Source organism: Salvia miltiorrhiza, chromosome 5 (assembly GCF_028751815.1).
Source record: "Salvia miltiorrhiza cultivar Shanhuang (shh) chromosome 5, IMPLAD_Smil_shh, whole genome shotgun sequence".
NCBI classification, from domain to species: domain Eukaryota; kingdom Viridiplantae; phylum Streptophyta; class Magnoliopsida; order Lamiales; family Lamiaceae; genus Salvia; species Salvia miltiorrhiza.
Window position 1 is genome coordinate 39,379,231 of NC_080391.1, and position 26,147 is coordinate 39,405,377.

The following is a 26,147-nucleotide window of genomic DNA, read 5'->3' on the forward strand; positions in this document are numbered from 1 at the left end:
TCAAAAAATTATTATTTAAACTCATATATTGTTTTCATCAATTGAACAATAACAAAATACTCCCTCCGTCCGCCAAGATTATGTCACAATTACTATATCGGGCGTCCGCCAAGATTATGTCACTTTCCTTTTATGGCAATGGTCCCACCATCCTCTTTAATATTTTATCCTTACTAACACTCTTTATTTACAAAAAAATCACTCAAAATTCAATCTCAACCACTCATCTCATAAAGTGGTGGGACCCTTTCTCCACTACATCAAAATCATCACCAATTTTATTAAATCTCGTGCCCAAGCAAATTGCCATAATCTTGGCGGACGGAGGGAGTAGTATTTCAAAGTGCATAAATCATTGCAAATGATTATTATATTTGAATATCAGATGTCGGTTGATGTTAAGTTGAATAAATCATTCAGTTGATGTTAAGTTGTCACCATCACACTGTCACCACAACAGCTCATCATTCCAAAGCATATTTGCATGTCTGCAAGTACCTACTAACTGTGTAGTATTCACTGACATAGGTTGATGGTTTCTCATTCAAATACCTAATGAGCCCCTTTTTTAAAACATAGGCATAAAGCCCCCATGGACATGTAGGCTTACAAATAGCCTCACATTGATCTTGTGATACTCTCCTAAATTGAATAAACTTTTCATTTGCAATTACCCAGCTTGTTAAAACTACCTTACACTCATGCCCATCTGCAAATCTGAGCTCTAGCGTGATATCAAGCTGTTTCTAAGATCAAATTTTGGATCATACCTACTATTTTTCTTCTTAGGTCTTACCATCTTCTCTTCACCCCGTCACTCTCACTACTATTAACATCTTCATCAGATTCCTCATACTTTGATACATTTTCTTCATCTTTTTCAGACTGAGACTTCTCTATTAACTCCCCAACCCAAGTAGCAGGACCTTCATCCTTCTTTTTTTGCCTAACATCCAAATATTCTTCATCATCTATACACGTTCCCTATTAGGATCATCATCCTCATCAGTTTCTTCCTCGTTAGAGGGCATATATTCACTCTTGGAGTCACTGGTTACTGATCCATCATACCTTTGAAGCACGCAATCCCCTTCACTTGAATCTATAGTAGGTAAGTTTGAGAGTACCTCTTTAAGAGAAGGCTGATATTCCCCATCACCTGCCCCAGACTCTAACCCATCATCTGCCCATCATTTGCCCCAACATCTGACCTAATCCCACCCTTCACAAAAACGTTTAAAGATTTGTTAGAACTACTTAGGAAGCCCAGCACCTCCATCACCTCTTTATCGATTTTGATCACCTTAAAGACATATGATTTAGGCTCCACATATAGTAAATTACCCCATCCTGAGTAACCTAAACCCTCGACTAACTCCTTCATATCAAAAAACTCAAACTTGTCTATACCAAGGTAAAAAAATCCTACATTTTTATCCATATCATCAAAGCCTTGTGCTTCCTTAAATGTTCAATTGTGATGTATAAAGAGGGTGAAATTGCAACTGCAAAATAAAAAAATAAAAATAAAAATAAAATAAATACACTTTGAAAAACCCAATCAATTATTGAAAGAAGAACGCAATCACACGAACAAAATTATTATTCAAATACCTCCGATTGAAATAACCTACCTATCACCCATGTCTCTACGCTCAATTTAGTCGTGCTCTCCAACTTAAGTTTCTCAGTCGTGCTCTCCAATCGTCGTGCTCTTCTATGTTGAAATCCCTCTCCGCTCTCACTGTCGGAATATGACCTTTGGTCTTTGTCGTTCCATATTACTTTGCTAGATTAGGGTATTTTATTCACCAATTAGGACATTATACTTGGCTAATCAGATAGGCCTTTAATTAAAATCGAACAACATAAGTATTGTTTTTATTTTAGCTTTCTCATATGTGCGGCTCTGTTTTCTTCAAATTATTCTGGTTTTTTTTTTCATATTCTTTTGTTGCTTTTGTGAGAAAAATAAGAGAAAAAAAGTGTGTGACTATAATTAGTGTTTTAGTTTTAATTAGTTCTAATTAATAGTTATTTTGTGTGTAGCATTATGCATATATATGTTTAGAGATGTCAATCCAATCAGAAACCCGTGAGTTGACCCACTTGACCTGTCAATCCGAGAGGGTTAGGGCTGAAAATTTTCAACTCAATAAAAATTACAATTTGAATAGGCCGACTCGGCTCGAATTTAACACGAAACCCTATAGCGTTGATCCGAAAATAATGTCTTCGGTTGATTATATGAAAATTTTCTTCGTATTTAAATTTCAATTTCATTACTTTGCTTGTGAAAATTAGTACTATAATAAATATTTTTTTAACTCGAAAAAAAACTTCAATCCAATTAACCCGCACTCAAATAACCCGTAACCCGATAGGGCTAACTCGAAATCCCGTGAAATGGTCCGATTGACATTCCTATTTATGTTTACCTTTATACATATTCGTTTTCAACTACGTGTATAGTACTATGGGACACCGTCAAGTGACTCTCGACGCTAGTCGCTAGTCACTTGACGAATCATAATTTCACAGTGGAGTCACATAGTGATATTTATTTAAAAATAAATATTTAGACATTTTTAAATAATCAATATTGATGAATATTTCCTTAACTCTAATATTAATATCTTTTCAATTAAAATATATATATATATATATATATATATATATATATATATATCTAAAGAATATTTATGTATTATAGTTAAACTATAATATACATTTGGAAAAATTAAAATATAAGAGTAATTAATTAATAATTATAAAAATTAAGATCAATTGATAATAAAAATAATTCATATATTTTTATAAGAGAATCTCCAATGCAAAGTTGCAAAATTATTGCATCCTCTTAAAAAGGCGCAGGGATGTTATATGTTGAGTATGTATGATTAGGAGAGAGGAGACAGGGACGCAAAATCGCATCCCCTACAATTGGTAGAAAGTGGAACCATTCGATATTTTTTACTTTAATTTATTTCCTATGGTTGTTTTATTCTTTCTATATATTTTTTTTAATCAAGTTTTATTTTTGTTTTATTCTTTCTATTATTTTACCATATTAGTGTCTTCTCATTTTTTTCTCTGAACAACTACCGCCTTTTTTTCCGATTAAATTATAATAATTATTTTTAATTATTAATTTCAACAATTGTGCAATAGATCATGCAAGTTTTATGATTTTATTTGCAAAAATCCAGTTTTTAAAGTTGTTTTGTATGAACGAAATCTATTTTTATAATTTAAAAGTTATTTATAATTGTGTTAATGATTATTATTTATTTCTAAGTTATTTTAATTTTTATTTATTATTTTTTAAATTTAATAATTATTTTTATTTAAAAAAAATTGGACCCCCCTAGATTGAAAGTTTGGCTCCACCCAAGATGTGGCTCGGGTATTTATTTCTTCTTATGCCAAATATAATGTTTTACTTTGTCCGGAAACTGAAATATAGAGAAATTAAGAAGTACGCATTTTCTCTCTTTCTAACATTTTTGTTACATGTTAGTTAAGCAAAAAGAAAAAGAGATGTGGTAATAATCTTGTGTGATATGAAGGTGCTATAATATGTTTTCTTGGAAAATTGTTTTTTTTTTCTTTTAACCGAATTGTATGTATGTTTAGGCCTAATTTTTTAGGTATGAAATAATGTATGATATCTGTGATTGAGATGTTCATATTTTATTAAATATTAATATTAAAAATAAGATTAATTTGAAAAAACCTTTAATTTGTAAATTTTGCCGATGACATAACGTTCAACATTAAAAAGAGAGTAGAAAAAATAATTTGAAATTTTAAATAATTATTCTTTATTCATTTTAAATTTATTTTTAATTATCAAAATAATTTATTTTCGTAATATTTAACTTAAGATGTATATTGAATATATTTTCATTAATCAAATTTGACAATAAAGTCTCAAAAAATCAATGTGAATTGATTTGAATTAGACAATTAACCAAATTATTCCATTTTTGCTGCACGATGAATTTTTTTAAGTAGTATATATAATTTTGAATTCGACCACTGTATAATAAAAAAACCTGAAGAGTAATTTACTAATTTTATCAATTATGTATTTTAAAGCTCAGTATAAACAAAGCCCATGATTAATACGTAGCAATGTGTATTTTTTTTTAAATCAAAGCCCATCAGTATAAAAAAATAATAAAAATAAAAGGCCACCTAAAAAAAATAGCAATAGAAAACAAATAGTAAATCAAATATTTAATTGGTATATATATATATATATATATATATATATATATATATATATATATATATATATATATATAGAGAGAGAGAGAGAGAGAGAATGGATCTATGGAGAATCATAAATAATTTGATAATGGAGAATTAATATATGCCTTTGATTTTAGGGTTAATTGCCGCTAAATTCAAAAGCTTTTTGAAATTTCGCGATATTCTCACCAACTTCAAAATCGGCGTATAAATACACGAATTGAGAATTCATTCTTAATGTTCCCAAAATTAAAAAATTCCCCCAATTTGAAACTGACGTGGACTACCGTAATTACAGCGTGGCATAGTCGGCGGCGTAAGGAAACGACGTCGTTTTTTCAAAATCAAAACGACGTCGTTTTGATTTCCAACAACATTAAAAAAAAAAGAAAAAAAAATTGCAGAAATCTCTCTCTCTTGCACACCACCACCGCCGCCGAGTTCTGGACTTCCAGCCACCACAATCGCCGAGCTCTGGACTTCCAGCCACCACCATCGCCGAGCTCTGGACTTCCAGCCACCAGACCACCACCACCGCCCATCTCCGCCTTTTTCAACTGTCAACAACAACACACACACTCACCTACAACCGCCGCCGGTCCATCTCTCTCTCGCCTTTCACCGCCGCTCTGCAAATCGTGGCCTCCCTTCCTTCAAATCGCCTCACCAAATCGCGACCTCACCCTCCCCATCTCCTCCTCCTCCTCCCGCCGCCACCGCGCTCTTCCACAACACCCGCTATGCCGCCCTCCTTCTCCTCCGCCACCTCTCCCCCCAAACCCCAGACGAAGAAACCCACACTCTCCGCACCCATAACGCCCGCTCTGCCGCCCTCCTCCTCCGCCACCTCTTCCCCTAAACCCCAGACGAAGAAATTCATGAGATTTCACCGGTGAGCAAGAGGACTCCTCAATTTCCGGGATCAATCTACGAGATTTCAGAAAGGGGCAAATTTGGGGATGAAATCAATAAAATCCCTAAATCAACAAATCCCCAAATTCACAAACTAAAATGGGGATGAAATTGGGTGAGGGTTGTTGACGAGCCGAAAATGGAGAGAGAGAAAGAGGCGACTGACGGCGAAGAAAGGGCATGGTTTCTCTCCTTCGATCCCGAAGCCACAAACCCTAAGTCTCGGCGGCGTGGAGCAGGCGGAAGGTGAGGGAAGCGACGTGGGTGGATGAGGCGGCGATGTGGGTGGGGATGAGGGTAAATGGAAGAGGCGAATGGGGTTTGGGGAAGGAGGTAGGCTTGGGGGAGTGTTAATTTGCAGGCCGGGAGTTTGGGAGGTGATGGTCGGGGTGGCGCCGGGGGTTTGGGGAGGTGGTGGTCGGGGGGTTGGGGAAGGGGGTAGGTTTGGGGGGGTGTTTGGGGATGGGGTAGCGTAGGTGATTTTTTTTTAAATTAATTATAAATAAATAAAATTATTAAAAAAATTAAAACAATGACATGTCAAGGCTGATTTGGCATGAAATTGACATGTCATAGGTATTTGCCATGTCATCTCGTCGGATTTTTTAATTTTGGAAACATTAAGAACGAATTCTCAATTCGTGTATTTATACGCCGATTTTGAAGTTGGTGAGAATATCGCGAAATTTCAAAAAGCTTTTGAGTTTAGCGGCAATTAACCCTTGATTTTATACATCTTACGGTTGAAATTGAATCAGATTTGATATAACCGCATATTACTTAAAGGTTAATTAAGTCAATTGGTTATTTTATGTAACCGATATTTCCTAAATCTTAGCTTCAACTAATCACTTTATTTATTGAAGATATATAATTATATTTATAATTTTCTTCTTTCAATCACCGTATCATGTCATCTAATTCTTTTTCTTTACGATCTTTTATTATTATTATTATTATGTTCTTCATAAACTATTAACTGAAATATTTTAAGAGTTAATATATAAAACTATCCACTTTCATATTGTAAAGATAAAAATTGTCCACTAAGATAAAAATAATAAAAACTGTCCACTTTTTGATTAAAAAGACAAAAATACCCTCCTTTAAAAATATGCACTCTCTCTTTTTCTCTCATTCTCTTCTCTCTCTTCTCCCTCACAGTCAACTCCCTTCCCCCTTCTCTCTCTCTTTCTCTCTCCCTCCCTCCCTCCCTTCGAGCTCAGATCGCCGGCGATCTCATTCCTGCGCCGCCGTTGTAACCGAACAAACTCACGCCAGAGACGATGGATCCGACGGCGGTGGTGAAAGTGTGCGTGCCGTGGCCGTCGTCATCGCGCGGCGATCTCGATTCCTTGGATTCATCAATCGGTGGCGTAATCGGAGGCATCGCAGTGGTTAGAGCACCGAATCCATTGATTCCGACTTCGAGCTCCAATATTTGAAGTGGCGTTGCCGTCGATCGCCGGAGATCTGGAGATCTGGAGTGCTTGAAATGGCGGCGGCGGCTCCTGCGTCCTCATCGCCTTCTCCTTCTCCTACGGCCTTTTTCTCGCCGCCAGCTCTTCCTTCGTCGATTACCTCTCCTTCACCGTCCGTCTCCGCGCCTCCGACAGCCGGTGGCGACGGGTCGGTGATGCTGGAGATTGAGATGGTTTTGGTGGCGAAGGCTGTGACGTGGAGGATGAGGGGGTCGAGAAACACAGCGCGCAACATCCCCGCGGCATTATTATCCGTTTTGTTATTGGCAGAAGGTATGCTTCTAATTCTCTCCTCTGGCCCTCTTCCTCACAATGTAGCATGATGCTGAGGTAGTGTCTATTTAATATTCTGGCAATTTGCAGTTCCAATCGAGGAGACAGCTTGGATAGGAGCATTGATAACGAAAACAAACTAACAAATGATATTTTTGTTCTTGTAAGTTATTTGACTCCATAATATTATTAGGGATTCTGTCCGTTGCATACTTAAGAAAATGCAGTGCCTGTTCATACTAGTCTCTAGTTCCAATTCAGTATAGCTATAATTTGTTATATTCTTGTAATGAATGTATTTCTGCTTGAAAGGTAAACTATTTGTTAATCGTTTGGGTATATGCTGCAAATTTATTGCTCTGGAAGTTGTTCAGCAATTTGAAAAAATTGATTTGTAGTATAGGGCAAATTACTCCATTCTCTTTTTTCATAAAAATGTGCTACTGTCAAGACTTTCACTCTTGCAGTTAATAGTTATTAAATCTTCTTCAAATTTTCCATCAGGATAACCATGTGGAGGCCCCTGAGGAACTACCAAACAAGACGAAATTATTCTTTGCTCAGGCTGCCGAAAACTGGGATGCGGACTATTATGCAAAAGTCAATGATGATGTTTATGTGAATATTGGTAGGTCTAAACTACATTTACTTGCAAATAGTGTACATGATTGGTGATCTGCTCTCTGCCTCTACTCAATCTGCGCCGCCAGACGCTGCGTCTCCGATTCTCCTCCGCTGCTCTCTGAAATTTTGTTTGTGAATATTGCAAATCTTCTTGAACTTTTGTTTGTGAATTTTGTTGGCTGTTTGTAGAAGATTTGGTGTGAGGAGGGAGATTAGTCAAATTAATATTCTTGGTTTGATGCCTGGAGATTTTGTTGGTTTGATGTTTTTGATTAGTATGCAAAAGCCTATAGCTTAATTGATTAATTAATGTTTCACTTAATCAAGAATTCATTTGTGGTAGATTTTATGTTAGTAGGTTTAATTTTCTAAATTTCACAGCTAGATTTATGAATTCACAACTTTATGTTTTTAAATTCAGAATTAGATCTATGAATTCATAACTTAATGTTCTTAAATTCACAACCAGCTCGATAAATTCACAACTTAATATTGTTGAATTCACAATCAAATTTATGAATTCACAACTAAAACTCGAATTCACAACCAAAATAAATTCCAGTTTTAGCCGTGAATTCAAACTTTAAAAACCCCAAATTCACAACTACTTGAATTCACAACCAAAATAAATTATAGTTGTGAATTAAATTCAGGTTGTGAATTCGACTGATTGTGAATTCACAACCAACATAAATCTGGTTGTGAATTAAATTTTGGTTGTGAATTCGTTTGGTTGTAAATTCACAACCAAAAAATTCTGGTTGTGAATTAAATTTTGGTTGTGAATTAAATTTTGGCTGTGAATTCGACTAGTTGTGAATTCACAAACAAAAAATTCTGGTTGTGAATTCGACTGGTTGTGAATTCACAATTCACAACCAGTGTGAATTCACAACCAAAAAATTTTTGGTTGTGAATTCACACTGGTTGTGAATTGCGGGATTTTTTAAAGGGGTGATGTAAAGTGGACATTTTTTTAATTTTTAATGTGAAGGGCATTTTGGTAACAGTGGACATTTTTTAAGTTTTTTATTTTAGTGGACATTTTTTATCTTTACAATATGAAAGTGGCCATTTTAAAAATCCACTCATATTTTAATATTTTTATTTTTGAAAGATATGTTTCATATTCATATTTACGTATATAATCATATTTTCATTAAATTATTTCTCCATTGAAATCTGAATTAATCTGTACAGATTTCACAGAATTAATTTGTACATCTTCTCTTTATTATTTTACGGAATAAATTTCAATTAATTATTTTTACATAATCAATTTGTATATATTCTCAATAATAAATTTTTACATAATAAATTTCGTATTAATTTTCTATCTTTGTACAATTAAGTACAATATATTACCACTTTAATTTTTAGCATCCAACATACGAATAACAATTGTATTATAATATTTTTGAAAATGTACACAAATAAAAATAATGATTGTTGAATAACGTATTTGTTACTCATAAATTAATGGTTTATTTTCTTAAAGGAGAATTAATAATAGAACAATTAAATAAATACAGCCCAATTAAATACAGTACAATAAATTCAGCCCAATTAAATAAATACAGCCCAATAAATTTAATTCAGCCCATCCACACTTTTCAACTCTAAAATACAGCATTAGGGTTCAGCGCGCTTCTTCTCTCTCATTTCTTCTCCCATCCGTGCTCTCCCTTGTCTTCTCTCTCCCTCTGCCTCACCCTCTGCCGACTTTCTTCCACCTGCCGGCGAGAAGCTCAAACGTTCTCTCTATCGTCTTCTCTCTCCCTCTGCCGGAGAAAAACCTGCAACCGTATCACGGCAAAGCCGCGGTTCGAAAACCCTTAGATCCCTAAACTACCAACTCCGGCCTCACATCTAGACGACGCTCCACGCGGTGTCGCCTCTCTCCTCGACGACGATAAATGAGCCGCTGCCTCCCTCTGCTCAGCCCTTATCCAGCCGCCGCCATCCGAGTTTCAAACTACGGCGTCGCCCAGCCCTAGCTTCCAGATCTCGGCCTCCTCCCTCGACTGCATCTTTAGTTCTTGCGATCTCCATGTATATTTTTTGTTGCTGACTGGATTATTTTTTTTCATTTAGCCACAAATTTTGAAACAACAGCTTGTTTAATACAGAAGATATTTTGGGCATCTTCATTTTTGTCTATCTGTTTTGGGCATCTGATTTTTTGAAAAATCTATAAACAAAAATAATATTTTTCGCAGATCTGAAGTATCCCAATAAGCTTGTTGTGTAAAGTTAAGTTGAAATTAACTGTTATTTGACCGATTTTATGTGCATCCTTCGTTCCAATAATTTGTATGTTTTGCTTGTATGCATGTAACATATGGAGGACGACTGATATGCATAATTTTCTTCATCTCCTGATTTTGTTCCCCACCCCTTTTGCACTTAAGCTAGAGAATGTGGAGCTCCCGTGTCTTGTCAGTTATTTCACAAAAGTCTTTATCTTTCATTTTCTATATTTTGTCTTCCTTTTTGTCTTTCAACTTATGAAGAAATTAATGGATATATTTCCAACAAAGAATATTTCTTCGGTTGCCTGATTTTTGTCTATCTGTTTTGGGCATCTAATTTTTTGAAAAATCTATAAACAAAAAAAATATTTTTCGCAGATCTGATTTCAGTACTATTTTTTTGGCATCTGATTCAGTAGATCTATGAACATCTTTGCTCTTGTTTGCAGTCTGTTTTTCGCATTTGATTTTTGTAGATCTATGAACATCTTTATTTTCATTCGCATTTAGATCTATGAACATCCACACAAATTCATTCTTTCGACAATTTTTGCTACTGATATACATCCTTGTTGATTTATACAACCTTTTCAACTTCATAAGCCTGCAGAGTAAACTTTCTTGTGCCTTTTGCAGATCTCAGTGGTAATACTTCAAGATCTCAGTGGTAATACTTCCACGGAAATATTAAGAAAGGTTCAGTCTTAATCTTCTGCGGTCTTGATCTGCTGCAAAAATTCAGAAATATTAGCTACATTTTTAGACTTTGTGTGTAAAGTAGAAAAAACTGTATAAATTTGTATCTTAGTTGTAATTGAAACTAATAATAAACAGCAAAAAAACTAAACAGAATAAAAAGAAAAATAGCAACAGTAAAATTAAATAGCATAAAGAAGCAATAAAGAAACCAAGAGTAGAGAGAGAAAGATTGCAAGCTGAAAATGTCAGCTGAAATAATCAGAGTCCCCTATTTATAGAAAAAAGCTCACATTTATCAACAATAAATTTGGACTCCAAAAAATTTTGAATTTGAATTTGGGCTCCATATTTTGGAGCCAAAACTGCAGAATTGGTTAATGCCCAACATACACAAAATATACACAAAATAAAGGCAGAAATACACATTGGATAAAAGAGGTGCTACTCTTGGCGGGATTCACATTCCCCACACAAAATCTATGCTTTAATATTAGTATATATAGATTTTTAGTTAACATAATAATGAGCTACTAGCCTACTACTAAATTATCCTGAAATCAGGCAGTTGAAGCTGGCCATTGTTTTTCGTTCAATTTTCTATGTTGATTGTAGTGATGGCTTCAAATTTTACTGGTATCCTCTTTTAATTTTTCATTAAGTCCAAGTTGATTTTATATGCTGAAGTTTTCCTTTTTGCCCTTAGATGCTTCATTGCTTGAGCCAACAAAACTTTTATTTTATATAAATAAAAGTTTGGTTTTGGTTCCAAACTTTATTTATTTATTTTTGAATTAATACTGTTTTATATAGGATTTTCTATGTTTCTTGGTCTTTTGATTGATATTTTCATTTTATTTTTGTTTAGTCTCGATGTAAAATTCATGATTTATCTGGTGATTGTTATTTAGAAATGAAAATTAGTTTTGTTAACTAATGTTGTGTCTTGATTTGAGGCACTAAGCACTAGGAATTCTACATGTAGGTTGTAGTTTTTCATATGATTAAGCACCTTATTCGTATCAACTATTTGTTTCTTTAAACTAAGTGTTTCTTTAAAAATAATTCTCACGTCACATTTTAAAAAATGTGAATTTCATTTTGATGATAAGCTATAAATTTGTTGTAAAAACAATCTTAATTCTCTATAAAATAATGTGAGGATTGTAACATATAGCCTTTTTTTATAAAAACATAAATTATCTAAGTTCATCTCTAAATTTCAAGAAGGAGGGCTTTAGTTTGAAGCCCATCAAAAGCCTAAAATAGATCTCAATTCGCAGCAACCACAATAACAAAATCCCTCTTCTGCTAGGGTTTTATGGTTTAACATCAGTTTTATATTCACCTCTTCTTCAATCTCTAACCAGTTTGGCATTTGAAATTTTATAATTGTGCTTAGTTGTTGGAGTTTAATTAAATCGGAATGGGGAAGAAGAGAAAGCACAGCGAAACCAATGCGGCGGAGAATGAGAAGAAGGAAGAAATCGCGCCGGAACGGCTGAAAAGAACGCTTTTCGGATTTAAAACCAGTCCTCAAGATATAAAGGAGAATGATACTACCCCTTTCTTCCGGAATAAAGTGAAAGTTTTGGTTACTTGTTCTCGCCGCATTAGTTACAGGTTCATTTTCTATTATTTGCAGTATTCGATGTTTTGAGCTTGTTAATTTTGGCGTTACACCTACAAATTAGGTTGCTAGTATCATGTTTCTATTTGATTACTTTTTTTATAGGAAATGTTAAATGGGTGATTTTAGGTATTGGCATTTGTTCAGTTGGTTAGTATTATGTTGATATTTGATTACTCTTTTCATTGGATTTGTTGGTTGGATGATTTTAGGTATCGGCATTTGATGTTGAACTTAATTGATTTATTGCCTCATTGTAAGAAAGATAACAAGGTCGAGTCCAAGGGGAGCAAAGGCACCGATCTGAATGAGCTTGTCGAGCTCAGGAGCTGCTCGTCTTGCTTGTTTTTTGAGGTACTCCGAGTTTCTGAACTTATCTTGAAATAGTGTTTGGTAGAAACATCAATCGTGATGTAGGTGCAATGCGTGCTCTCTGCAGTGCAGGAAAGGCAAAGACCTCTACTTATGGATGTCTAAGTGCCCCAATGGTCCCTCTGTCAAGTTTTTGGTTAATGCAGGTATGTCTGGTTTACAGTTATTGTGGCTTTCAGATATTTGACTCTCCCTGCCCCAAACATTTCCTCTGCCTTTTAGATTGGTCGTAATTATGTTTATCATGTATATATGTCTGAAGTGCACACAATGGAGGAACTGAAACTTACTGGAAATCATCTCAAGGGGTCACGTCCCATCCTGACTTTTTCGTCGAACTTCGACAAGAAACCTCATTTCCAGCTTTTAAAGGAGATGATTACTCAGGTAGGTCTTCTTGTAAGCACGGCCTTGTTTATGCATGCCTTGTCCTTTTTTTTTAAGATAGATGTTGAATTAGACATGAATGATATCAGAAAACTAGCTTAAAAACATGTCATAGTGTATACCAAACGATACCTCATTTAGTATTTTCCAATGTTGTGAAAATCTTAAGGCAGGATTGAGGCGTTTTGCCTCGCTGAGGCGAGGCGGTAAGCCTTGAGGCGGGTTGAGGCGTAAGCCTCACACCGAGAAAAAAAAATCATAATAAAATATCTAAATCATGAGTTTTTAAGTTTTAAAATAATCAAAATAAAAGCTGAAAAGAGGTCATAAGTTAATAAGTCTTAAACTTTGTATTTGAACCAAGAGAGGCTGATAAAGCTGCTGTGAAAATGAGGAGATGGGCGTTGGCTGCTATTTCTCTTGACTTGTCATGCAAAGTTATTATTTACTGATACTTGAATATATAATTAAGGTTATATTATAATGGGTTTGAGTGGGCCCATTTTGATAGCAAAATTGCGGCTGACTTTAATAAAATTTCGGCTGACAACAAATTGCAATCTAAAAAAGGATAGTTTAATACAAGTATCATCACCGCCTCATACTAGCCTCTCTAACCAGTAACCGCCTTACTGCCTCAGAGCCTTGAGGCGGCGCCTCAATAAGAAAAGGCGCTCAGTATTGAAAAATCAATACAAGCGCAATTTTGAAGCGGATTGTGTGACGCCTCGCCTTGAGGCGCGCCTCAAGGCGGCCACCTCAAGCGATTTTCACAACATTGGTATTTTCACATTGTAAGTGAAATAATCTAATGCTACAATGTTGATGGAGTACACATTGATTACTTTTAGAATTGCCTAAAAATGTTACTATAATTTAAATTTCTTGCCTATTCCTTGTGTTTATTGCATGCTGTCATGAGTTTCTTACCATCTTTATATATTGATTTATGGTTTCAACTTTCTATATGTTTCTTTGTATTATTCAGATATTTGCCACACCAAAGGATCACAGGAAATCTAAACCATACCATGACCATGTATTTGTTTTCTCAATTGCTGATGACCACATATGGTTCCGGAATTACCAGGTTTGCAATGTTGTATAAGTAAATCATTAGATTTTTATAACATCAAAGTGTTAAGCTTAAAGCAATGAAGGGGGCTATCTGTGACTAGCTGCAATTATGTTGGCCATAGTGCTTGGTGCGGCAAATCTTTTAGTTTATTAGAATTTCTCCATGAGAAGAATTCACATTAGCATTCATTTTTCTTAAGCAGATTTCATCTGGCCATACTGGTACTGCTCAAAAGTTAGACCGTGGAGACTTGGAAAAGATGACGTTGGTTGAGGTTTGTGCTATAAACCTAGTGTTTACATTCAAAATGTTTGTATTAACATATTTCTTGTGCAGGTTGGTCCAAGGTTCTGCCTAAACCCAATTAAGATATTTAGTGGCAGCTTTGGCGGCCCAACATTGTATGAGAATCCTTTCTATGTTTCACCCAACACGGTTAGTTCTTGACATCTTGTAGTATTTTTTCATGGTTCCGCCTTACAATTCAAATCTCATTTCATTTCCCCTCTTCTTGTGCTGCTAAAGGTGAAAATATTGCTTTGCATGGATGGTCAAATTTGAATCATAATCAAATGAAATCTTATAATTAATTCTTTCCCTATATTTGTCACCAGATTCGCTCTATGGAGAAAAGGCAGAAGGCTGGGAAATATGCAAAGAAGGTTAAAGCCAAAACTAGGAAGAGGATGCATGAGCTGGAAAATCCCCTCGAAGTCGATGAGTTTGCTGATATGTGGAAGAAGTAACAAGCTAATAACGTCAACTTGTCTTTTTATTTGCCTTGCTATAGTGAAAATTTAGTTACCACCACACAACAGGAAGAGGTGGGTGAAATGTTGTTTGATTGTTTAGTTGCATTTGGTACCATTGATCATCGAATCATCGACATGTTCAAATATGTATCCTATCTTGATTTCATTTGGTTCAATAGAAACTGTATTTTTGTTTGTGGCTTTAACCCTCCTCTGCGCATATGTGGAAAGCAAAAACATGCGCGCCCTGCTGAAAGATTCTTTATCATAGTTCAGACAAGGGCTTACAGTAAATTATGTTCCTCGTCCTTTAATATAATCTAGTGTTTGGACATAAGCATCCAAACTATACAATACTTTTTCATTAGCTCACATTTTAATGAAATTTTGTCTAGTGACAAGCATGTGTGCTATATGAGTATGAATGATTCTTGCTACCAGATGCTTTTAATAAAATATTCTTTAGAAAAAGAAATACTAGCTGCAAGTGTTTTATGTTTTGTTGCCACCTTAAAAAAAGAGTAAAAAAAGGTAGCAGTAAGCTTTTTGTTTAAATTTTCGCCGCGAGCATGTTCGTGCGCTGCCCATTATTGACGCTGCAATGTTATTTGGGCTAGGGAGTTAAGCTCCCCAGTAGCAGATTTGATTTAACAAGAAATAGCTTCAATATAAATTTGAATTTAGAAACAAAAGCCGAGTGTTTTTTTTTTAACTCGAACCGATATAATTGTGACCTTCAGAAAATGCTTTTTATCTAAGAACAAATTCAATATAAGGGTTTTCGTTTTAGCTCACCAAGTTAGAGATAGTTGAAGCTTTTTATCTAAGAACAAATTTATTCATAAAAACAAATTTCGCCAACTTTCGAACACGGATTAGAACTAATCAAAAACAATTCAGAAGTCAACAATTGTTGCTCTCTTGAAAGCAATGCAACATCAAGAGCAGAATAGCACTGTGCTGTGTATATAAGTGATGAGTCTTTTAAATTCAGAAGTGAACCTATCAAAGAAAATGGAGCTTCCAAATCCAGTTGTTGTACTTGTCATCTCACTGTTTCTTCTGCTTCATCATATTTCATCAGAAAGATCCACATACATTGTCCACATGGATAAAATCCTCCATGCCTAAGGCATTTTCCACTCACCATTTATGGTATTCTTCCCTTCTTAAATTATCAAAATCAGTGGCTCAAACTTATGTAAGCGAAGACAAATCCAAGCCCAAGCTTATCTACACCTACGACAATGCCTTCCACGGATTCAGCAGCAGTGATGTTGGCAGACGAAGTGGAAGCCTTAAAAAAGTCAGCAGGCTTCATTTTTGCCTACGCCAATGATATTGTGACACCAGACACCACTCACTCCTCCAAATACTTTGGCCTCACCAGTGCTGCAGGCCTCTGGCCGGCATCCAATTACGGAAAAAAAACATAATTGGCGTTATCGACACCGGCATTTGGCCCGAGAGTCCGAGCTTCAAGGACGATGGAATGACTGAGATCCCCGCTAGGTGGAAGGGGATTTGTGATGGCGGTGAAGACTTCAATTCATCACTTTGCAACAAGAAGATCATTGGAGCCCGGTACTTCAACCAAGGAAATCGAGCATCGAATCCAGATGTGGAGTTAAAAAATTCAGCAAGGGACGATGATGGGCATGGCAGCCACGTGGCGTCCATTGCTGCTAAAAACTTTGTGGAGGGCGTTTCCTTCTTCGGCTACGCCCCGGGAACTGCGAGAAGAATGGCTCCACGGGCTAGGCTAGCGGTGTACAAGGTCCTTTGGGGCGGTACCGTCTCATCGGATTTGCTGGCGGGTCGACATAATCTCGATTTCTATAAGTAGTCGTGAGACTAATCTGTATGAGAATCCTATCGCCATAGCGAGTTTCGGTGCGAGGGAGAAGTGAATCATGGTTTGTCTATCGGCTGGGAATCGCGGGACGCGTGGTGTTAAGTAATTATTTTCGGGAATCCCATGGGCTGTGGTTGTCGCTTCAGGGACCGTTGATCGTTGGTTCGCGGGAACCTTAACTCTCGGCAACGGGAAAACCATAATAGGATGGACTACATTTTCGGCGAGAGCCACTCTCCGGAACTTGCAACTCATCTACAACCATACCTCATCTGCTTGCAACTCACCCGAATTCTTAGCAGAAGCCCCTTCTAACTCCGTTTTCATATGCGAAAATGCAAATCTTGGTAGCGTAATGTTCTACCAAGATGATTCTAATGTCCGAGCAACTATCATCATCTCACTTCATTTTCTCAGCCAGGAATTGTAATCCGCTCGACACAAGGGAAAGATGTGATCAATTACGCATCAACAAGTGCTTCCCCAACAGCAAGTATCGATTTCCAACAAATAGTTTTAGGAAGAGGACCGAGAGCTACACCAGCCCTATCAGATGACTCATCCAGAGGTCCTGGCCTGACTGACGAGGGTATCTTGAAGCCCGACTTAATGGCACCCGAAATGTTAATCTTAGCAGCCTACAATCCTCATAACGCAGCATCACAAATTGGCAGAAACATACAACTTTCAAGCCACTACACATTTATTGCAGGGACATCAATGGCATGCCCTCATGTCTCTGGAATTGCGGCTCTTCTCAAAGCTGTGCACCCAGATTGGAGCCCCGCAGCCATCCAATCCGCCATGATGACCACTGCTAATCATCTCGATAGCATCAACCAGCCCATCAGGGACCTCGAGGATATAGTTGCCCTACCGCTAGGCATTGGATCAGGTCAAGTTGATCCAAACCGGGCGCTTGATCTGGACCTCGTTTATGATGCTTCCACACAAGACTTGGTAAAGTTTGTGTGCTCCATGAACTTCACTACCAACCAAACTCAAACAATCATAAGGTCAAGCTACAATTGCTCCAATCCATCCTCCGATCTCAATTATCCATCTTTCGTTGCTCTTATTCACGCGGCAGATATTGGAAGGACGTTAACCCAAACATTCCAAAGAAGAGTGATGAATGTAGGGAATGGTGCAACAACCTATAAGGTTAAGTTGGAAGTACCAGTGCACACCACAGCCAGAGTTCGGCCTCAAACTTTAGTGTTTCGCTGTTCGCTAATTTCTTTACACGCCGCAAGTGTACGGGTGCAATTGTGTATAGTGGCAAACAAGGTCGAATCCACAGGGACTAATGGTTATCAATGCCTATTCTTAACTACTTTACTCTATCTGGAAAAACGAATTTTAAAGGTTTGATTTTTTTGAAAACAAATTTAATTAAAATAAAAAACACTAAAAAGAAATCAAGCTGTGAAAATGCGAAGTAACAGAAGAAAGAGAGTTTCCCAAGGCAAAGGTTTCAACAGATTCTCCTAACTAACATGTTTAATTCAATTAATGAGATAATTCCTAAGGCAATCTCAAAGTTAATTCATACCCACTCCCGTGGCATACAAATCGTTGATTACATGCAAGGTTACCATCTCTGGATCACACTTCTAACATGTAACTCCTAAAAGTTCCTAGGATTAAAGCCTTCACAATTATTAATTCCCTTTAGAATTAGAATAAATGTGTTCTATGTTCTTAGTTCAGGTTATAATTATCATCTCCCGATCTCAAATTAAAACCTATGATTATGCTAAATTGGTGATCAAACAATAAAGCAAACAATTATAACAAGAACATAGAAAGGAATAGAAATCTCAATTAATTAAATCAACAGTCAGAAATTTGAATCATGTTTACTCCCTAAACCCTGGGAAAAAGGGATTTAGCCACACATAGACATATGACTAACAATCACAATCTCAATAAAACTAATAAACATTAAACAATGAAAAACCGTAGAGAAGTCGAGATTCTTCAGTCTTGCTCTTGCTCCGTGTCTCTCCCAGCTCTCAGGAAAAGTAAAATATGATGAAAGGTGATAAAAGGTTGCAGAGAATAAGTTCTTGGGGAGTATTTATATGCCCTAGGTCTTGTAGCTCTCAAAAATACCCAAAATCGCTAAAAAAAACGAATTTTGGGCGGAAATACGGCGACTCGCGCGGCCCCGTAGCGCGGCCGCATGGCTGGCCCGCATGACGAAACAGAACTCCTGACAGCTTTGCGCAGCGATTTTGTTTTGGCTCGTTCTCCCTCGTCCGAACTCCGATTTACAAACCGTTTGCGCTCACGAACTCCTCTCGAGATGAACTACAACTTGTATTTCAGCCAAATCTTCCAAATTCTGCTTCATTATTTCTGAAAATTCGTTCAAACATAAGCAAGTAACAAGTTCTTGACCATAAACGAATATAAGCTCAAATAGACCATCAAACACACAAAATCCTCACAACTAAGCATCAAAATTAACACACCAAGAGGTAAAAATGCATGTTTATCATTCGCAAGAAATACGAGACCAAGAGTTATTCTCTTACAATTCGGTATAAGGTTGATACAACGATTCAACATAGAGAAGGTGCAGTTATTTGGATTGACAAGACCGAGAAGTATAGAGTGAGAAGTCCGATAATGGTCTCTGCTGCAGCTGACATTTTCGAGTAATTTTCCCTAGCATTGTATTCTTGTGTTTGGTTATTGAATTCCTTCTCTGTTTCACCTTTCTTAATATTGTTTGAATAAAAGTGCTTCCATTCCACTCCCGCACATTGCATAGCTTAGGCATGACTGTTTCTACCGGAAGACCTCTCTAATTTCGCCATCTACTTGAACAATTCGCACATTGCATAACTTAATGTTTATTTGTTCATCACTATTGAAGATAGAAATAGAGAGTGAGAGAGATTTTCTGTGATTTCCTTAGAATGAAGAAACTGATTTACAAGAGGTGATTACAGAAATATTTAAACGAAGGTAAGCTTCTGTTATAGCTAACTAATCTTTTTAACTCCCTAACTAAAATGCTGAGCTGGAAGCTAACTAACAACTTTACAAACCAGAAACACGATTTACACTTTGAGCTTGAGCTCAACTATACTCTTAACATACTCCCAAGAACTTGTGATCTTCACCCTCCTGGATCTAGTGAAGAAAGTCGAAGCTGATTTTGAAGATTACAAAAGCATCGTTCGGGAAGAGGTTTAGTGAAAATATCTGCAATTTGGTCTTCGGTGGGAACATGGCCAACTTCCACAATCTTGGCCATTACCTTTTCTCTCACAAAGTGCACATCCACCTCTATGTGCTTAGTACGAGAGTGGAATACTGGATTTCCAGAGAGAGCCACTGCACTGGTGTTGTCGCACCAAATCTGATGAGGCTCGGGAACAACCAGACCAAGTTGTTGACAAAGAGACTTCATCCATAAAAGTTCAGTAGTAATATTAGCAAGCGACCTGTATTCAGATTCTGCACTACTTCGAGAGACTACCGGTTGCTTTTTGGAGCTCCAAAGCACAAGATTGTCACCAAAAAATACACAATGCCCTCCTGTTGAGCGCCGATCATCTGGGCAGCTGGCGTAGTCAGCATCAGCATAACCCACAAGGCGAAGATGAGAAGACGGTGTGAATTGTAGAGAAAGAGAAGAGGTGCCTTTGAGATATCTAAGGACTCTTTTGCATGCAGCCCAATGCATATCAGTGGGTTGAGATAGAAATTGACTTAGCTTGTTTACGGCAAAAGCAATGTCCGGGCGAGTGAGTGTCAAATATTGAAGGCCACCAATGATACTTCGGTAAAGAGTGGAATTAGAGAACACTTGACCATCAACTTTTGTGAGTTTGGGAGTAGTAACCATGGGAGTAGCACAAGGCTTGCAAGCAGCCATATTAGCCTTGAGAAGCAACTCATGTAGGTACTTGCGCTGACAAAGAGAATAAGAAGATGTTGATGGTTTTGATACTTCAATTCCCAAAAAATAACTCACTTCTCCAAGATGCTTTAAAGCAAACTTTTCATGTAGTTGAGAGATGAGGCTATCCACAGTAGTTGAGTCATCACCTGTGACTAAAATGTCATCAACATATATTAGTAACAAGAGAAGTTTGCCATTTACTGTCTTGTGGAACATAGAGAAGTCAGAGGCAGAGCGGGTGAAACCAAGATCATAGAGATAACCTCGAATCTTATCATACCAAGCTCGAGGAGCTTGCTTAAGCCCATATAGCGATTTTTGAATCTTACACACGTGAGTAGGATTTGAAGGATCCTCAAATCCTTGTGGCTGATGCATATAGATGGTATCTTCCAAGTCACCGTTTAAAAAGGCATTATTGATATCCATTTGTTGAATATGCCACCTTTTGTTGCGGCTAGAGAGAATAGAAAGCGAATGGTAGAAGCTTTTACAACGGGACTAAAGGTCTCAAGATAGTGGACCCCTGCCACTTGTTAAAAACCACGGGCAACAAGATGAGCTTTAAGCTGATCAAGCGTACCATCAGCCAACGTTTTTATGCGAAACACCCATTTGTTACTTATTACTTTATAGCTGGGATCAGGTGGAAGTAAAATCCAGGTGCCTTTGATGCCAAGAGCAGTAATCTCTTTGTTCATAGCCTCTAACCAACCGGGATATTGCAAGGCTTCTTCAGTGGACAAAGGTAGTGAAGGAAGAGATTGCTTTTCTGAAACATCAGTAGTGAGAGCTTCATAGACAATAAGATTAGTGGTGTTAAGCTCACTATTCACATTGACATAAAAAACCTGAGCAGCAAAGCTTTTAGGTTTAAAAATCCCATGTTTGGCACGTGTTAGCATTGAATGAGTGTTTAGTTCTTTTGGTGGAGGTGAGGGCGATGGTGAAGAGATAATGGGAGAGCTGGAAGCAGAAGAGGAAGTGGCTGATGTAGTGACATTTGTATCAGGTGAGGAGGTGATGACATCTGGTGAAGAAGGAGTAGTGGAGTTAGAATGTGTGATGGAGAGAGATGAGGATGAAGTGGGAGATGAAGGAGCTGGAGAGGGAGGTCTAGATATATGAGGAGCGACAAAGGTATTTGAGTTTATAGAAGGTGATGAGGGTAGAGGGACAGGAAACATAGAAGCAAAAGGAAACTCAACCTCATTAAAATTACTGTATCTGAGATATACATTCTTTTGTCAGATCCAAGGCATCTGTATCCTTTATGTGAATCACTATACCCAAGAAAAATACACTTTGCATATCGAAATTGAAGCTTGTGATTATTATAAGGTCTTAGATATGGATAACATGCACAACCAAAAACCTTGAGTATGGTGTAGTCAGGGGATTTTTGAAATAACATTTCAAAAGGAGACATATGAGTAAGAGAGAGGGTAGGTAACCTATTTATGAGAAAGACAGAAGCATGAAATGCATCCCACCAATACTCATAAGGAAGTGTGGATTGAGCTAACATGGTGAGACCTGTGTCAACTAAATGCTAGTGTTTTCTCTCAATTCTTCCATTCTGTTGGTGAATATAGGGGCAGGGGTGTTGGAAGTGTGTGCCTAAGTTTTTAAGGTGAGTAACTAGTGGGCGAAATTCTCCCCCCCAATCTGTTTGTAAAGCTTTAACTGGTAGTTTGAACTGACACAGGATATGAGCTAAAAATTGATGGACAACTAAGGCTGCCTGAGATTTCAGTGTTAATGGGAAAATCCATGTATATCTAGTGTAATCATCTACAAAGGCTATATAGTATTTATATCCATTTGTAGAGGGAGTGTGTGCAGGACCCCACAAATCAGAATATACTAAGTCAAAAGGAGCTTTAGAAGTAACAGCTTGTGTAATGTGAGAGTTTTGGTGTAGTTTTCCCAGTTTACAAGCTTCACAAAAATTAAGCTCAGAAATATGAAAATGAATCTTAAGTGATTTACAGAGTTTTGCTAAAGCATAAGTTCTTGGATGACCAAGACTTTGATGCAATGTATTCATAGAAGTTTTACAGATGCCAGCAAATGACTTTGAGCTATTACTCAATATAGAAGTTTGAACATGATTGATATCACTTTTATTTCTAGAAACAACAATAGTCAAAGCAGATGGGTTACATGAAGATTTACACGAAGAATGATAGTGACTGGACTTATAGAGTGAGGAGAGATCAAGCTGGTACAAGCCTTGTTGGGAACCTTGTGGAATATCCTAATCCTTGTTTTGATGATACCAAAATTCATAGGTCTTAATTGTAATAGACTAGAACAGTTTTGAACTCAAGTGTTAGAGTTCGTTTCTAGTTTAGTATGCGGTTCGGAAGACTGAAGACTGAAGACTGAAGGACGAAGGACTGAAGATTGAAGACTGAAGATACCAACTGAAGTATCAGTTGAAGAATCAGTTTGGAACTGATTACTTAATGCGTGCCACAGACTGATACTAAAGTCAAGTATCAGTTGAACATTCTTCATCGGACTGATCTTCCAACGTTCAAAGGAAGCCACGTACTCACAAGAGTACAGCCACATTAAATGCAGAGATCTCAGGATCTTATCTCTGCAGAGGTCATTCCTATTTGGTGGTCACTTTATCAGAGACGTCACATCTCCTATCCCTCAAGAGAGCCGTTTCCACCAGACAAGGATCCTCGAAGATTGAAGCCCAACCCAAATTCGAATTTCTCTCCAACGGAAGAAATCTTGAGGACATTCTACGCCAACGGATCTATTCAAGAGTTCTCCTACAAATAGCTCTCGAGGATCACTTAAACCTTCACCGATTCAACGACATAAGCTGAAGCTCTGTCGAAATTGCTACTCAGCCTAAAGCTTAACCTCCCCAAAGCTTGAATCGAAGAAGAGAATTCCAAAGCCAAAATCAGTCACTGCTGATTACATACATTCTGTTAGACCTTAGGCAAACCTCTGTTTACCCAGAAGCCAAGGTCAAACTTGCTACAAAGAACTTGTTCTTTGCAGTATAGTTGGCACTCGTTCAAACCTCCTTTCCAAAAGAAAGATTTGAGTGTTTTGAGTGATTCGGAGTTCAGAAGGGTTTTCTGACTCTGAGAGTCTTAGCGCGGGTTGTGCTAAGCAAGAGAAATCCGACACGAGTGAAGTGTGGGTACTGAAGAAGGGTTTTCTTCAGTGGTACGGTTGTGTGCACCCGGCAAACACACGATTTGGTTTGCAGTGCACCTGTTAAGCACTTGCGAAGTGGATTGTTGGTCTGATCAACCGACCGTGGATGTAGGAAAGGGTTTTTCCGAACCACGTAAAAGTCTCTGTGTTGTTTACAGCTTTCAGTTTTACATTCCTACTTGTGTTGTTTCAACTGATAAACTGAATACTGATTAACGGCAAAGAGAAACCTAAGACCAACAACGTGCTCAACCAAGGCTATTGCGAAACTAAGTTTAAATTCCGCTGCGTATGATATCAGTCCGACTGATCTATCTTTTGATAGTCAGGAAGAGTGTTATCATCTCCGTTTTAGCAAACTCGACTGAAGCCCATAAGTGCATCAGTTAAGTTCCAGTGACTTAACTGATAACTTCTTACTGAAAAGCTTTCAGTATCAATCGTCAACCCTGTTTGGTCAAAACTATTTTCAGTCAACAGGTGTCTTTGTTAGCGTGTAAAGTTTCGTTTAGATCTCTATCTTGAGATCCCTCTGATTGAAGAATTTGCAAAAATAGCCTATAGGTGTATTTCCCCCCCATACACCTATTCGAGACCCCCAGGACCTAACAAGCCTTTAGAGAGTCTGCCCTTCAGGAGTATCTTATTTGTTTGGTTGTCCTTGACAAAACAAGAATCATGGTTAAATTCAACGGTAACATGATTGTCTTTTGTGAACTGAGATATACTTAGGAGATTTTTAGTAATTTCTGGAACATAGAGAATGTTATTTAGCAAAAGAGAGTGATGAGCGGAAGATATAGAATTTGAACCAATAGAGGAGATAGGAATAGATGTACCATTGCCAACCACAAGATTTTGAGAACCAGTGTAGTCATTGCATATTGCTAGGTTGTTCATGTCATTAGTGATGTGAGCAGTAGCTCCACTGTCCACATACCAGTTGCTATCACCATTGAAGTTTTCCTGAGAAAGCAAGGCATCAGAAGAGTTGTTAGAATCAGAATAGTAGGCTTGAGAAGAAGGGGCTGAATTCTCAGTGCAGTTGATGTCAAAACGCTTGAAACATTTTATGGCCACATGACTATTGCGGCCACATAATTGACATGTAATTGTTTTGCCAGAAGAAGATCTACCACCACGATTTGAAAAGCCTCCTCGGTTAGAACTATTGAAGCCTCTGCCTCCTCTATAAGCAATGTTGGCTGAAGGTTCAAAGGAACTGAGCAGCATAGATTGTTGTTGTTGTAGCCTTAGTTCATATGCTTGGAACGTATATTGAACATCTTGAAGATTCTGATTCTCGGAGTGATGCATGAGACTGACAACCAAGGACTCATACTCAGAGCCAATACCTGCCAAGATGTACATAATGAGTTCATCATCACTGATAGTTTGCCCAACCGCCGACAACTGATCCTCGTAGCTACGTATTTTCAGAAAATAGTCATCCACAGACATAGAGCCTTTCTTAGTTGATTGAAGCAGCTGGCGAAGATGCATAACTCTCGCCTTGGAGTTGGACATGAATAATCGTTCCAATATATTCCAAAGATCACTAGCAGTAGTGCAACGCACAACGTGACCAAGCATTGACTCGCCAAGTGAGGAAAGAAGCCAGCTCAGAGGGAACTGATCTTTGCGATGCCAGATCTCAAATTCTGGATTAGATCTAGCCATACCAGATGAAGAAGCAGGAAGAAACGGCGAAAGAGCAGCAGCGGAGGTGGAAATGAAGCAATTAAATCCATGCGCATGGATCGTGGAAAGTGTTTGAGCACGCCAAAAGACATAATTTGTGCGGTCCAGCTTGATGATTGTAGGAAAATGAGGGAGATGAGGAGAAGGAGATCGCGAATCCATCGCAAAACCAGATCGAAAAAAAATCACAGAAAGATCGAGAAGAGTATAGAGTGAGAAATAGAAATCGATCGAGATGAAGATCAATTCATGCATAGAATCCGATCTTCAGGAACTGGCGATTGATACCATATTGAAGATAGAAAGAGAGAGTGAGAGAGATTTTCTGTGATTTCCTTAGAATGAAAAAATTGATTTACAAGAGGTGATTACAGAAATATATAAACGAAGCTAAGGGGGGTGTATTCGTTCTGGAATTTGATGGATTTCTATGGATTTTAAAAGTCTGGGTGTATTCGTTCAAGACTTTTAAAAGTCTGCAGAAATCTGGATGTATTTGTTCAAGACTTTTAAAAGTCCATATAAATCTAGGTGTATTCGTTCAAGACTTTTTAAAATCCATACAAATCTAGGTGTATTCGTTATTCTATTGACTTAAAATCCGGAATGACTTTCATGGATTTCATCCAAAAAATACACACGGCAAAATTCGGCCAAGAACCACGAGAATTGAAATCCATGAAGTTTTAAGCGAGCGCTGAGTTCCAGCGCCCGCGGCCAAGAAGCCAGCGAGCGCTGGAACTCAGCCATCGTTGAGAGTGAC

General features: G+C 37.4%; 2 protein-coding genes, 2 long non-coding RNA genes and 1 pseudogene across 4 annotated transcripts; 4 read left to right on the top strand and 1 right to left on the bottom strand.

Moving 5' to 3' along the window:
- Positions 1-6,220: 6,220 nt before the first annotated feature.
- Positions 6,221-7,928, top strand: LOC131024368 (uncharacterized). The gene is made up of 3 exons (XR_009101787.1): positions 6,221-6,923; positions 7,014-7,086; positions 7,428-7,928. It is a non-coding gene; the product is annotated as an uncharacterized LOC131024368 (long non-coding RNA).
- Positions 7,929-9,172: 1,244 nt separating this feature from the next.
- Positions 9,173-10,698, top strand: LOC131024371 (uncharacterized). The gene is made up of 2 exons (XR_009101788.1): positions 9,173-9,599; positions 10,436-10,698. It is a non-coding gene; the product is annotated as an uncharacterized LOC131024371 (long non-coding RNA).
- Positions 10,699-11,076: 378 nt separating this feature from the next.
- LOC131024370 (ribosome biogenesis protein BRX1 homolog 2-like) lies at positions 11,077-14,916 on the top strand. Its single transcript, XM_057953878.1, has 9 exons — positions 11,077-11,131; positions 11,898-12,118; positions 12,338-12,479; positions 12,565-12,643; positions 12,760-12,884; positions 13,873-13,974; positions 14,165-14,236; positions 14,299-14,397; positions 14,577-14,916. Exons 2-9 carry the CDS (start codon positions 11,922-11,924, stop codon positions 14,706-14,708), a joined length of 948 nt encoding a protein of 315 aa, XP_057809861.1. The 5' UTR covers positions 11,077-11,131; positions 11,898-11,921; the 3' UTR covers positions 14,709-14,916.
- Positions 14,917-15,728: 812 nt separating this feature from the next.
- Positions 15,729-19,239, top strand: LOC131024369 (subtilisin-like protease SBT3; annotated as a pseudogene).
- A 1,788-nt stretch (positions 19,240-21,027) lies between these two features.
- Positions 21,028-21,396, bottom strand: LOC131025908 (uncharacterized mitochondrial protein AtMg00820-like). Its single transcript, XM_057955687.1, has one exon. It carries the CDS (start codon positions 21,394-21,396, stop codon positions 21,028-21,030), a length of 369 nt encoding a protein of 122 aa, XP_057811670.1.
- Between the last annotated feature and the right edge of the window lie 4,751 nt (positions 21,397-26,147).